This window comes from Candoia aspera, chromosome 1 (assembly GCF_035149785.1).
Source record: "Candoia aspera isolate rCanAsp1 chromosome 1, rCanAsp1.hap2, whole genome shotgun sequence".
Lineage (NCBI taxonomy): Eukaryota > Metazoa > Chordata > Lepidosauria > Squamata > Boidae > Candoia > Candoia aspera.
This window is the reverse complement of record NC_086153.1, coordinates 182,395,948-182,411,277: the sequence shown is the minus strand read 5'-3', so window position 1 is coordinate 182,411,277 and position 15,330 is coordinate 182,395,948. Positions and strand designations below refer to the sequence as shown.

The window sequence follows — 15,330 nt, the reverse complement described above, 5'->3', positions numbered from 1 at the left end:
TTTTGTTATGTTGGCAATACAGTAACTTGTGTCTTAACTTGATGGGAAGAATTAGTAAAAATGTTCATGGAAGAACAAATACAGTACTTAAGTAATCATTAATGATACTTAATTCTATGTATATGTGAAACTATGTTTCACTGTAGGATTTATGTTCCATTGTGTGTGTATGTGAAAATGTGTTTCACTGTAAGATTTAATTCAGAATTTGCATAGGAGTATATTTTAAAGAATTGCATTGATGAACTTTTACAAGTATGAACAACTAAGAGTGTGACCAACTAATACGTGGTTTCTCCCCATGTCTTTGTTCTCCCTTAGTAAAACAAAGCAAGGCCTGTTGCCGAGCTTGGAGGATTTGCTCTTCTATACTATTGCAGAAGGACAAGAAAAAATACCAGTTCATAAGTTCATCACAGTAAGTTTTTTTTTGTTTCTAATAAATTATACACTAAGTAAAATAGCCAAACCTCTTTTTATTTTTGAAAACAGTATATAAGACAGGTTTGCTAATGATCAGATAACAGGAAGGTTACTAAAATTGAGTGTTGTTGCAGAAGTGTTAAGTTTTAAAGAAGGCTTTACTATCACTTTACTCACATGGTCAAATTGAGGGAGCGTGGCTATATGTATTGTAAAGCAAAACACTGAAAACAGAACTGTCAACTACCTATTATACTTCATTGGAAAAGAAGATCAGATGGGAATCAGAACCAATGTTACCTGAATTAGTGTTTAGAACAAGAAATATTCGTGATACCTTCTTTATTTTACAGGCTTTAAAATCTACAGGTTTACGCACATCTGATCCAAGACTGAAAGAATGCATGGATATGTTAAGATTGACGCTTCAGACAACATCAGATGGTGTCATGCTAGATAAAGATCTCTTTAAAAAGTTAGTATTTTAATTGATTTGCTACAGCTTGTTTATAGCATGGAATAATGAAGCCAGTAAAAAGTGATGTAAATGAGCAGTGATCAGAAATAATTTTCAAAATACAATTCCCCCACATCTTATTTCAGGGAAGGAAGAAGAGCACAGAGGAGACCAAAAGTATGCATTATCTCAGTAGTGGATATCTTTGTTTCACTAAATTGTATCATGGGATACCAATCTATTGTCTAGGTTTTAGAAGCACTTTTAGTACCTCTATAGTGAAAGGCAGTTTATTATGATATTATGGTATTTTCACTCATGTAATAATAATTTTTCATATTTTACAGATGCGTCCAAAGCAATATTGTCTTACTAACGCAGGCTTTCAGGAGAAAATTTGTCATTCCTGATTTTATGTCATTTGCCTCTCATATTGATGAGTTATATGAAAATGCTAAAACACAGTCAGGAGGAAAGGTAAGTGTCATACTGAAAATAATTTGTGGTGATACAAGGGTGTCAAGCTGCAGTCCACAGGCTGAATTCAGCCTCTAAGAACCTTGTTTGTACTCTTCAAAACATCCTGAGATCACCAAAATTTTGTGAAAAATACAGAATTTTTTCTGTGTGGTTTTCATTGATCTATGGACTCGTGGACAGTTTTTACAGATAGTCCTTGCTTAACAACCACTCATTCAGTGACCATTCAAAGTTACGAAAGCACTGAAAAAGGAAATTTACAACTGGTCCTTGAAGTTGCAGCCATTGCAATGTCCCCACGGTCATGTGATTATGATTCCTTAGAGGGGAGATGGACGGTGATAAAATTTGACAAAGAAAGAGAGAGAGAGAGAGAGAGAAATATATATAAAGACACGACTTTCCCCCTTCATCACAAGTAAACAATTTTAGTGACTTACCACCTTCTCTTCAAATACAACAAATGATCTCTTCCCATATCTACAAACAAATCCATAAAACCTCATCATTTAATGTCAGCAAAAGTCCATTAAGGGTTACCAGAGATAACAACATTATCTCTTTTACCCTTGATCAAATAAACCAACTTTATAATCCTTCCTTTTACTTCTAACGATCTTGATCTTTAGTCCCTTCAAATAATGTCCTAGAACTTGATTTCTTTTCATTTTTTTCTTTGTCCCTTCTCATAAAATTCTTCACAGCTTTAACAAGCCTCTGTTGTAAATCCAATATAGGAAAATTATCCATGTCACTCTCTTGGTTTGACATTTGTATATCCCTTTTAATTATTAAGACATCAGTCAATTTCTTTTGTATGTCCAGTGTAACATCTTTTTCCATGTCATTCTTGTAGTCTGTCATTTTTAAATCCACTTTCATATCAGTCTCAATCATATCAGATAATACTTGTTCCTCTTCCATAGTATCTTTTAAACACCGTCTATCTATAGAGGCAGATGATCTTAAAATTAACTTTAATTTTAAGGTTGAGGGGGTGAGGTCCATTGTTCAAAAATATCCTTCAATATGTTCAATGTTAAAATATTTTGCTTTATTCTGTATTAGTAAGTCAAGTTGGAGTGTTGTTCTCATTTAATTGTAATCTTTAGTTCCTTCTAGTTCCCTCCAGAGTCCAGTTTTTAAAGTCTTACATTTTTTTAAAAAAAAGAATTCAAACCAAAAGCATTTTCCCACAGAAAGGATTCTTTTTAATTAATTCCAAAATCTTATTTCAAATGTATCTGGACCTTTAGTCCGTTTGTAACTTTCAAAAAAGTTTTAATCACCCTTTTTCTGTTTATTCCAGAAAAAAAATTAAGTCCTTAAAATTGTATTTAAAACTTCTTTTGCTAAGGACGGAAGGAAACTCACCTGGTGCTGTAAAACTTGTCGATCCAAAGGTTCCTAATAGCTGAAAAGCAGTTAACAAGCAATTTCCAAAAGTGATTAAGAAATGAAGTATGCAAACCCAGTGTCCTTTTAAAAGGCACCAGCTGCAGTTTGAGCAAAAAGATAGCTATTTCCTCATCTCCGAGAGCTCTAAACCTGCCGGAGACAGATGTCTTGCAGTCTCCTCATGGGGAGCAACTGTCTGGTGCTCTTGTGGGCGATCTCACGTCCTCTCCTTGTCAGAAGAATTACAAAGAGCTGGTCTACTCACTGGCTCTTTGTTCCGTCTTCAGTTCACCATTCCTTCCCCAGAAGTCTGAAAATCTTCATTTCCAAATATTATAATGAAAAATAGAATTTACCGACTTACTAGTACATATAAGTACTTTGGCATTTTTTACTTTATGAAACCACCGCAAGTATTTGATAGGAGTATAAATACTTTGAAGGTTAATATATGATTCAAATGCTGTATATGGCAGTATCAAGAATTATAAGTCTGTCAATATGCAATAATCTCTGGAGTCATATTAAAAGCAAAGATGCATTTCCAGGGCAGGGAGGATCTTATTTGTACTCACCAACTGGTTCGGAAGCTTTGGCATGCTGTAATTGTCAGTTCTTGGGTTTAACATACTACTTGTGCCAGTGACTCTTGCATTCCTCCTCCTTAGCTTTGGCCTGGTAAATATAGGAGCTCCTGTAATACGTTTGGCGTTCCTCCCACTCTCCTGAAGGGAGTCTTCTGCTTGTCACTATAGGCTTGTTTTGTCTGGATTGTCTGCATGATACCTCCGCAACTAGTATGCAAGCTTAGAGTGGTTTGGAATTAGCATGCTACATTTTTTACCATGGTTTTAGGAAGCCATTTTGGGCCTATTCACATAAGTTAAACTATAAATCATGCCTTATAAAACATACTAGTTGGGATCAAATATTGACTGCACCCATATCAAACTACATTACTGTGATGTGTAAAACTCGTCATCGAGTGGCACATGCAATTGGGCTGATAATAGAGATAGTAGAGATTTGACTGTTTGCAGATAATTCAGTTATACGCTTGCGGAAGAAAAAGTACATCTAACCTCCAGTGACCTCTTAAAACTAGTTTCCGTAAGCTTTACCCTTTTTCGTATAAAGTAGGCAAGAGCAAAACTATAGGGACCTGGGTTTTTTTGTAGATCCTGCTTAAAATAATTTGGGATAGCTTGCGGCAGAGGTTAGGTAAGCGTTTTATTATTTTAGTAGCTTTTTAATAGCGGCTTTATATATTTGTTATTTGTAGCTATACAATCTAATCATTTTACATTGGCCTTGTTTTGTGTAGGTTGCTGACTATATCCCACAACTGGCTAAATTCAGTCCTGACTTGTGGGCAGTGTCTGTTTGCACAGTCGACGGGCAGAGGTATTGTATCTTAAATATCTGAACTGACCAAATAATTTCAGCTATAGAAATAGAAGCAGAAACTACCTTTAAGGGATTACATTTGCTACAAGGTAGTTCTGCACAATCCATGATGTACTGTATGTTTCTTATGGTACTAGATGAAAGACATAATTTTTAGTTATGTTCTGCTTAAGGCATTCCCATCTTTAGTAGAATATAGGATGATACTTCTGAAGTTGAGACTTCCTTTTTTGAGGCTATTGTTTTACATTCTCTATTTCTCAAAACAACATCGCTATTAGGTAACTTGATTCTGTGCTTTCATGCATTGAATAATCCTGATTTAAATGCACAGTGCTATGCTGAAATGGTTAATATAAATTAGAGTTTTATAATCCATTGCCAGAGGTTACACAAAACTCTTTTTCATGCACCCATAAATGGGTTACTGTGATCCCTTGGCCCCCTTTGTGATTTAGTGATGTTACAGATATTGCTGGATTTTTTGACATGCCCAGTTTCTGCAAGGCTGTCAAGCACAGAGTTATACTTTTCACAAGGTAAAACTCAGTTTCTGACAAGAAATGGATTGTTGCAAATAGTGCTGACTAATTATCTTTGGAAAACGTGTTTTAATTCTAAAAAATAGAAGATGCAGTGGAATTAGGAAGTACTTGTTAAGGAGGAGTTATGACAGACTTCCATGAGCTATGAGAAATGAAAATGTATCTTGTCCACTTAATATTTCTAGATATGATCTGGTTTCACAGGCTCTGAGCCACATTACCCTGGCTCACCAGAGCAGGTCTTGAGAATGAAAAAGGTGTCAATGATGTGACAATGTTTAAAGGAGAAATTAAAGCAGGAATTAACATGAATCTAATGTAAATGCTCAGTATTTTGCCATTCAGAGCTTCCAGCATACTGTATATTATGCAATTCTTGAATAGCCACTCTAAAACCATAAAGCTTTATTTCCATAAAGATTTGAAATAGCACTTAATCTAAACATATTCTTTTTAGCTTGAACAGATATTTTGTACAGTCTGGAGAAAGAAATTAATTTTTTATTGTTTTTAATTATAGAAACTCTCATTTGCTTATGTTTTATCTTATTTAAACAAGCTATTTTAAATGTCAATCTCTGCTGTTCTATATAAACTTAACATGTTAGCATATTTAGCAAATACAAACAAAAGCTAATTTCCTCTATGGATATCGAGAATCAATACCATCAGAATTAAATAGGATAAAACCAAAATCTGTAGAGTGTTACTTAAATAAGGGATTAACATGGGAAATTTTAAATAAGAAGTTTGAGAATTGTAAATTCACTGATGGATGCTAACACCTCATTGCACCACATTGTGCAAGTCGAATTAAATCAGTAAAAACGTAGCCTTTGAGATCATAACTAGTGGCCACAGAGGTCCTCCAATTGTCTGATCTGTCGTATAAAGTAAATGCTGTATCTTATGAAAGAAAGTCTCATACTAGAGTAAGATCATATGTATAAAAGTATTTTACTTTAACTGGCTGAAAGAAATTACTGTTCAGCTTCATTGGATGACCACAATTTCGGATAATACGATAAAGGACAATAATGTTTCTCTCTCCACATTATGCATGCTTCCATCAAGTGATACAAATCCCATATTCTTTTTACTAATATTTTGTTTTGTTTTGTTTTGTTTTATTGCTGAATGTATACCCTACCTCTCTGTTTGTACCATCCAAATACTCTGGATATTAAAAAGATAAATTAATTATGTATTTATAACATCATTTGCTTATGTTTACTCTTAGTATTGCAAGTCTCTCAAATAATTGTTCAGGTTTTGCTAAGGGGTTTTACTTTTGTCATTAATATGGTAGAATTTGCTTCTAAACAGATGACGTTAATAATGAACAGATTCTTACTAGGTGATCTTTTGTATACCAGTGATTCATAATAGAATCTTTTTCTAAAACCTCTGCCCCAGGATGTACTTTTTTATTTCTCAGGACAAGTGTGAGTGAGACCATACTAAGACCGTATTTATTTTACAGGCATTCGGTTGGAGATACCAAAGTCCCATTTTGTCTTCAGTCCTGTGTAAAGCCTTTGAAATATGCTATTGCTGTTAATGATCTTGGCACTGAGTACGTACACAGATATGTTGGTAAAGAACCTAGTGGATTAAGATTCAACAAATTGTTCCTCAATGAAGATGGTAAGTTATTACCATTTCTTAATATTTTACCTAGTGAAATAGATTAGTGTGTGAGAGAAGGAAGAATTATCTATGGAACTTTCTCCAATATGGCCCATACAGTTTTGTAGATGGTCTAACTGAAAATCCTTTACGTTTAAGAAATGCTGGGAAATGGATGAAATGCCAGATGACCGGAAAAGGGCAAATATCCCTATTTCAAAAAGAAAAAACAAGACTGTCCAGGGAAATATAGACCAGTCAGTCTGACATTGATATCTGGAAAGATCTTAGGATAGATTTGAATATTTTAAGAACAAATCTTGCCAGATTAATTTATGATTTTTTTTAAAAATTGATTATTTGTTTGAAACATTTAGGGAACAGAATAAATAACTACATAAAGAGAAAAAAAGGTGGAAAAAGACGTACTGGATGAAGAATACAATATCAATAAATAAACGACTTACAATTATAAAATTTAAAATTCATTATTTCATTAATTCATTGTATAAGAACTAGATTCATTATATCACCTTAAGAAAGAACTAAAAATTTCTGTAAAACTCTGGACATAATGTTAATGTTGACATCACCACTGTTTGTCATTGTTCCAAAAATAAATGCACATAATCATGCAAAGAAAAGGAAAAGAAAAGAAATTGAAAAAAAGAAAAAATAATAGTTAAAATAAAATAAATAATAAAGGAGAAAAAAATCAGTAAAAACAATATTAGGTTCTAAATTCCTTCTCATTGTACCCAGCTGGTGATTGCCTCAAACTATTTATGAACATTGAAATTACTTATAATTACTGTCTTTATGTCAATTATTTCCCTCTGATATCTTTGGCAAAGTGTCTCTTTTCTAATGTTGGGCCAAATTTGTCCTCTGGCCATCAGCATGTATGTTAATAAATTGTGATTTTTTAAAATTTATTAGTTCTGGAACAATCCTAGGTTTTTAATTTTTAATTTATTTTTTCTGGAACAACCCAGGTTTCATTTTTTTTAATTGGGCAACTTTCTTTGTTGACTGGGAATGCAGTGGACATAATATAATCATAATAATATTGATTTTAATGAAGCATTTGATAAATTACTCTGTAATATTTTTATTGATTTATTTGATTTATTTGATTTATATTTTAGTTACTTACCTAGAGTTGTAAGGCTAAATGGCCTGAATGGAACCGTAGCTGGCTTGAAAGCAACTCAGAATGTTTATGAAGAGTTTTTAATCAAATTGGCCTTAAATTTTAAGAGGAATGCCCCTTAAATTTGCAATGCTACAAAACTGTATGATACTAATTCTCTAAAGGACATTCAAAAAGGTTGTGATAGGTTAGAGAAGTGGACAAGAATAACAGAATTAAACATATTAGAGATAAATGCAAAGTTCTTCACTCAAAAAAAGAAATCAGATGAGATGAAGGATACCTGGTATATCAATAGGACATAGGAAGAGGATCCTGGAATTGTAGTTTGTTGCAAATTTAATGACAGTCAGCAGGTGATGTGGCTGCAGAATGGGCAGATTTAAGCTGTATCAATAGAAACAAAGTTTCCTGATTCTGGTTAGTAATTATTCAGTCTGCATTGGTCAGACCTAACCTTGAATATTATGCCTAGGTCTCAGCAGCACACATTAAGATATTATTTTGTGCCTTTCGAGTCAATGTTGACTCCTGGCCAATTCTTGAACAAGTCTGCAGTTTTCTTGACAAGATTGTAGAAGTGGTTTGCCATTGCCTGCTTCCTAGGGTTGAGAGAAAGTGACTGGCCCAAGGTCACCCAGCTGGCTTTGCCTAAGACAGGACTAGAACTCACAGTATCCTGGTTTCTAGTCTGGTGCCTTCACCACTACATCAGACTGGCTTTTTATACCTTAAGAAGATTTTAGGAAATTGAAACAGGTTCAGGAAAGAACATGACAGATTATTGGGGGACTAAAAATAAGTCTTATAAGGAGAGAATGAAGCAGTTGGGAATGCTTAATCTTTACAAGAGAAAACTTGAGGGAGTGAAAACACTTTTTAAATAACTGGAAGGATGTCATGAAAAAAATGGTCAAGACCCATTCTCAAGTGACATGAAAATGGATTCAAGTTATAGGAGGGCAGATTCTGATTGAATGCTGGAAAAAAACTTAATGAACTGCTATTTGCATTTTGTGTGAAAGGTCCCCTGTGCAAGCACCAAGTAATGTCTGACCCTTTGGGGGAATGCCGCTTTCGTGATGCTTTCTTGGCAGACTATAGGGGGGTGGTTTGCCATTGCCTTCCCCAGTCATCACCTTCCCCAGCAAGCTGGGTGCTCATTTTACTGACCTCAGAAGGATGGAAGGCTGGGTCGACCTGAGCCGGCTACCCAGAGAGAATGCAGCTTCCTCTGGGATCGAACTCCGGTCATGGGGAGAGTTTCGGTTGCAATACTGCCGCCTACCACTCTGCGCCCCACGGGGCTGACTTTGCATTTTAACATTAATTTTATTTGTGCTCAATAAATGCTATAAAGGCTTAAGAAATGTTTTTGGATTTTAGTGAATGTGTAGTATTGGAAATATTTTCTTCCTTTTCTGGTGTCTCTCTCTTTTTGTGTGAGACAATTTATATATACTTTAAGTGTTGGATATATAGATTTAATGGAATATAGGAAACACTCATAAGTTGGCTTCCAGAGATATCCCCATAATTCTAAAATGAATCTGACACTTCCTCTTTTTGAAACACTAAATATATTCCTGGCAGATATTTGCTAGTTCTATATCCTTTTTTCTTTCCCTTTACCCCACTCCTAAAAGCCCATGTATGGGTATCGTTAGCTGTTGAATGTAAGCAACTGTTCTGTGCTTGTAGATATATTTCAGCCTTGAGTTCCAAGTCATTAACTTCTTATAACTAACTAAGCTTTTGAAAGCTAGGATACAATGACACCCTTGGCAGGATTCCATGTGTGCAAGGGTTTGCAGTCTGTTCCAAAAGGAGGATGCATCAACTGTTGTGTCTAAAAATTACTGTCACATGCTAGCTCGTTATTTCATTAGGACTAGAGTGTATACTCTTTCATTGACCAATGCTAAATAAAGTATACTGGTATTTCTATAACAAAACGTCACCTCAGTATTCAAACTACTGACCAAGAGTGCAATCTTGAAAGCAGCTGAAATTCAATTTTTTTCTTATACTTTAAACCCTTCAAAAAGTTATAAGACTTTTTCAAAGATCCTTGAACCTGTTCTGTATCTGCTCTCATCTTAACCACTTGTTACCAGCACTTTTATAGGAAAACTAGAGAACAGGAGGTTTTGTACTTGATGTTGTGTCCTAGACCAGTAGAAGCTCTTTTTTTGCATTCAAAATTATGTCTAATAAATAAATCGAATAAATCTAGTTGAGCAATCTGATGTAAGTAATGCATTAATTGCAGTACACATGAAAGGTCACTTATCATATTAAAGCTATCTGTTTAGTATTTTGTAGAATTAAAAACTAAAAAGTAATGTTGTATATAAATTCTTTTAATAATAGCAGTAGTAGTATTTATTAACCAATTCAAAAGAAAAAAAAATTCTGAGACAAAGAAAAGCATCATAAAACTTAATTATAAAGTCGATGTGATCAAAGTATGGCATATTTTACGATCATCAAAACAAAATGTAGCCATGTTCAGAGAAATAAAATTACATTGACCAGACAGTAACAACTACAAAATGCATCCAGGTGGCCTGGAATCTGACTAGATGGGTAGTTAATAGCTGCTCCAACTGGGCATCTTTACAATAAGAGCAACATAGTGAAACATGCATTAGTGTTTCAGGAACTTCTTCACCCAGGGACAAAGTCATTGTTTGAATGAGATATCCCATAATTTTCCCTCAAAAAACAGCTGTTGGAAGGGTATTAAATCTTGCACGAGTTAAGGCTGTTCTGAATTTGGGAACCATTGTTTGCCTGAAATACCCGGCCAGCTTGAAAAAGAGTGAGCGACTAACCAATAATACGTCCAAGTCCTGTTTCAGGGCTGCCACTGTGCACTCATATCCCATCATCAATTGCATCAGAAACTGTTGCATTTCAGTTTCTCATGCAGTGCCCGGTCCCAAGATGAAACAAACTCATCATTCAAAATCAAAGTTGTTAAACCACAGGGCAAGGAAGTAATTTTAGTCAACAGGAGAGAATGTATTTGTCCAAATACGAGTTTCAACTTTTCAACCAGATGCTACAAAATAAGAGTGTGATTTAAAACTGAATGTCCAGCTCTAAAGCCTGCTCGCTCTTTAGTGAAAATGTTTTCTAATTTACCCAATCTGAGAGTTTATTATATAAATGCCTAACCTACAATTTGCTTATTATGCTAAGGAGGCTAAAGGGCTGGTAATTAACAGACAGATCCCAGTTGCTTTTCTCACAGATTAGAACTATCAGAACTCAGTTCCACTCCTTTGGAATCAGTGCCCTGCTGTCTATAAATGTCAGAAAAGAGGCCAGAACAAGGTTATTGCCTGGGGCTTTGCTAGTGTTAAGATATTTAACAAGAAGTATTGAATGAATAAACAACAAAATTAATGCTGAGCCTGTTAACAGGGGCCACTGTGGGAGCAGACTTATATCTAAGTCAAGCTCGGTGGGATCCTTCTGCAAATCTAATGCCTTAAAATGATCCTTCCGGTTTTAATAATTGTAGGGTAGCTTGCATTCAGTTTTTTTTTAAAATTGTAGGCAAAGCAGAGGTGTTACTAAATCAGGCAACAACTGGCTCTGATTATAGTTGTTGTCTTTCAGAGCAAGGGACAAGCCAGAGTCAGCCTGAGAGATGGAGCCCTTATCCAAGTTCCTCCACTGAAAACCTGGAGGAGGATGCAACTCTGGGCTGACCTGGTGCCAGTTGCACAGGAACACCCAGCTCAATACAATACTGCCAGCTGTGTGGGACCATTGCAAGTGCTGCTACTTCAAACTGCTGCTGTTCTTGCAGTTGGTGAGGTGTATCCCCAACTGCAGCCAGCTTAGCCTCTGCCTCCCATTGATCCTGGAGCAGGCCTACACCATAGAGGCCAGTGCTAGTGGGCCCAGAGGAACAAACACGCCAGGGACACCACTGCTGCCTGAGGTGTCAGTCAGAGGTCCTTTCTCTGGAGGCAGTGCCCAGCTTTGCTTTGGGTTGTCAATTTAACAGCTAGTTTTCATGAACCAGACCCAGTAGATAATTGTGGAGCCCTTAGTGCTTTCTGAGCTTAGATGTTTGCTTGCAGATTTTTCATTACCTGCCTAGGTAACATCATCAGAGTGAGTGAGTGTGGGGTTAGCTCCCTGTTTATATAGAGTAGCTTGCCTTGCCGGTGCTGGTGGGGGTGTAGTTTTCTCCTTGGTAGTTCCTTGATTAGTATTGTTTTCTGCTTGATTGTTTGTCTGGTGTTAATCCCTGCTTATCTGGGTGTAGAATGCTGGAGAGGATGGGTTCTGGTCTTTTTGTTTCCTTCTTAACTTTTTTATTCTCTCTCTTGAATGGTGTGTAAATGTGGTTTATCTGTATGTGTCCATTGATGGCTGATTTGTCTGACTGCCAAGGTTCTAGGAATTCCCTAGCATTCTTGGATCTAGCTTGGTCTGGGATGCTCACAGTTTCCCAGTTGAAACTATGCTTGAATCTGTGTATGAGTTGTGAGATTAAGGAGTTTTCGTTGTGTCTTCTAACTGCTAGTTGGTGTTCATGGATGTTCTCTGCTAGTCTTCTACCTGCCTGTCCTACATACAGGTAGTCCTCAACTTACGACCGTTCATTTAACAACAGTCTGAAGTTACGACAGCCTTGGAATGGGTGCTTTACATACCACCACTACCGCAGTCACATGATTGCATTTCAGGTGCTTGGCAACTGGCTCACATTTATGACTGGTTGCAGTGTCCCACGGTCATGTGATTGCATTTTCCAGCAAAAAAACACCCACTGGCAAAGCTGGATTCGCTTAATGACCACAGTGATTCATTTAATGGGTCCTGTAAAAATGGTCGTAAAATTGGATCGGGTCACACAGTGACTTGACTTATGACCGCAACGACTTACAATGGATATTCTGGTCCCGATTGTGGTTGTAAGTCGAGGACTACCTGTAGTGGCTGTTAGAGTCCTTACCCTGTATGTTGTAGATGTCTCCTGTTTTTCCTTCCTGGACTACTGGGTCTTTTGGTTTACTTAAGATGTTTTGGAGGGCTTTAGTTGGTTTGTGTGCTGTGGTGATGCCGTGTGGTTGTAATAGTCTGTTGGTAGTTTCTGAGAAGTTTCTGATGTATGGCAGTGTTATGCTTGTCATAACTTGTGTTGGTTGTGCTGTAGTGGGTTGAGTGGTCAGGGACTTTTTGATAAAGTTGCGTGGGTGTAGTTAGATAATTTCCTGGTTATAAGGAATGCATGTGTAGTTTTATTTCTGGCCTGCATACATACTCTACATATGTTAAAACTGTTCCATTTTTCTGGTTTAGAAATGGTTTGTTCATACTCCAACTAGGCAAGCTATGACCCTCAGTAGTCTCTGGGGCAGTCTTTTGTGGTTTTTATCCATTATATATCAGCAGCCTGCCAGTTAGTTAGCTAATTGTAGGGGAGCACTTATTTGACCCTCCCCGTCCCAAAACTGTTAACTAGGGGGCTGCCTGCAGTGTGCTAGAGTTACTGTAGTATGACAGTAGCACACTATACCAGTAGAGTACTGTATTAATATCACATTATTGGGGGGGGGGGAGCTGTATAGTTGAGTATATGCAATCTGCTCCCACTAACTTGCTTTAATTAGTTTTTAATAAACTATAACAACCAACATATAAGAAACAGAAAAATAATAATACAACAGTGAATATAAAGTCAAAAAAGAAATTAATGCATACCAGTGATTTAACTGAATTAAATCTATTACAAAGAAGCCTCACCTTTGGGCCTCTTCACACTGTACCTCCTGGTGAGTGGGGACACTCAGGAGGCACTTTCTAGTTGTCTGGGTACGGACAGGCAGAAACTATTGGGGAAAGGTGGTCCCTAAGATACCCTAAACCATATAGAGCTTTATAGGTAGCGACCAGCACCTTGAATTGCGTTTGGAAACCTACTGGTAATCAGTGCAGTTCCTGCAGCAGAGATGTGACATGACAGTAGTGTGACTGACCGCTGAGCACTTATGCCACTGCATTCTGGTGCCAAGATTTCAGGAAAGGTTGAGGAGTCCAAATATTAAGGGGAGGGGTGTTGGAGGTTGCAAGGCATCAGCCCCCCTCTAGTTTTGCAAAGGGGTCCTTGGGAGAGGAGGTGGAAAGGGGGGTTGAGAAAGGAGAAGCTGGATTTGGGGAACGAGGTGCTGGTGGTGCAGGGAGAGTTTCATTCTTTATTAAGTTTTAATATTTTAGTTTCAGAACACTGTTAATGCATGTGTGTGTGTGTAGAGAGAGAGAGGCCTACACATGGAACAAATAAGATAATTTTGTAACTTCTGGTCTATATTTGAGCCTGAATGTGCAGGGGTTCCCTGGGGCCAAAAAATATTTCAAGGGTTCCTAGGGGGTCAAAAGGTTGAGAAAGGCTGGTTTAGGGTATCTTACCATGCCCTGATTTTGATAAAGATCTCCATAATTTTAATCAAATGTTAAGATTAAAAGGATTAAAATGTATGAATTAGAAATATTTGAGAAACCCTGAATTGGAGTGAAGTAGTAAATAATTATGAAAAATCACAGTTGCTATTTCATTTTGGGATTGGATGTACAGTAATATAAATGATAGAATAAAACTGGAAGAGGACATAAAGAATGAGCACAAGTTCATGTGATACTGGAAATCAGGTTAACGTTAAGCAAAGAAAGAAAACATCAGGATTCACCATCCTAATTAGATGAATGCATGACATCAGCTGACCATGAGAAGGATAGCTATGCAAAATATGACTAATTTGTGCTGAAGGTTTGTTCGTTTAATTTGTTGGAAGGTACATTTCTGTGATTAGATACATTTTTTTATTTTACAGACAAACCTCATAATCCTATGGTGAATGCTGGAGCAATTGTGGTCACCTCTTTGATCAAGGTAAAATATGTACAGTGAATATTTCTGACAGCTGCACTGTAAATAGTTTGTGAGAAATGATGAGCAGAATTAGATTCCATACAGACATGGAAATATTCCTAAACTGCATCTTGCAGACCATAGAAGCATGTAGTCATTATCACTTGTGTGCCTCTGAAATTGTTTTCAGTGCTTGTTTTTCAGCTGCCTGTTGCTCCCCAAATTCAAAAAGGAGTTTTGGGATATGGAGCAAGATAATATTTAAGGGGGAATGTTGCTGGTATGTTTCTATTTCTCTTTCCCCACCTCCCTCCCTTTTACTTTAGTTTGAAACACTTGCATAAAATCCCAAACTACTTTTGAAACTGGGTTTGGTGAAGAAGTTTCTTTCTCTGAAAAAATTGATATAAATGTATTGTGTATAAATGTAATCTTTCTAGATTGTGGAACGGAATATTATGAGGTGAAAATATTATATTAAGCAAACTAGGGAGTATTTTTTTATAAAGCATGCCACTCATTTTTAAAGTTATAAATTGAATCTTTTAGCAGTTTTAATATGCAATTTAATGTTTTTATAAACTTATTTTAAGAATGAGTTGGAGTTATGCTTCCATAGAGAAAACAGTTTTTCATTAAATAATTCTTTTTATAATTCAATTTATACCTTCACCAGATACAAAGTTAAATCCCTTAGCATTTCTTTAATATTAAATATTCTTACTTTTTGAGGTAATACTTTTTTTCCTTAGAAAAATATATTTTTAAAATGTTTGACTTAATAATTAACAGTGTACAGCTTTTAGTCAGATTTCCACATTCCAAGTATACATACTTTGAATTGCAGGATTATTGTTAATCTTTAAAAGTATATATTTATATATATATATATATATATATATATATATATATTCATCACTAAGATATCTGACTTCTAATGAAC

General features: G+C 36.0%; 1 protein-coding gene across 3 annotated transcripts in view; it reads left to right on the top strand.

Annotated features, from left to right (window-relative positions):
- GLS (glutaminase) overlaps positions 1 to 15,330 on the top strand; it is a 76,304-nt gene that overhangs the window by 15,277 nt on the left and 45,697 nt on the right. For all 3 annotated transcript variants that reach the window (XM_063318056.1, XM_063318059.1, XM_063318057.1), the window contains exons 2-7: positions 322 to 418; positions 777 to 898; positions 1,228 to 1,357; positions 4,083 to 4,162; positions 6,194 to 6,357; positions 14,350 to 14,408. In XM_063318056.1, coding sequence (XP_063174126.1) covers positions 322 to 418; positions 777 to 898; positions 1,228 to 1,357; positions 4,083 to 4,162; positions 6,194 to 6,357; positions 14,350 to 14,408 — 652 coding nt within the window. The remainder of the gene's footprint in view (positions 1 to 321; positions 419 to 776; positions 899 to 1,227; positions 1,358 to 4,082; positions 4,163 to 6,193; positions 6,358 to 14,349; positions 14,409 to 15,330) is intronic.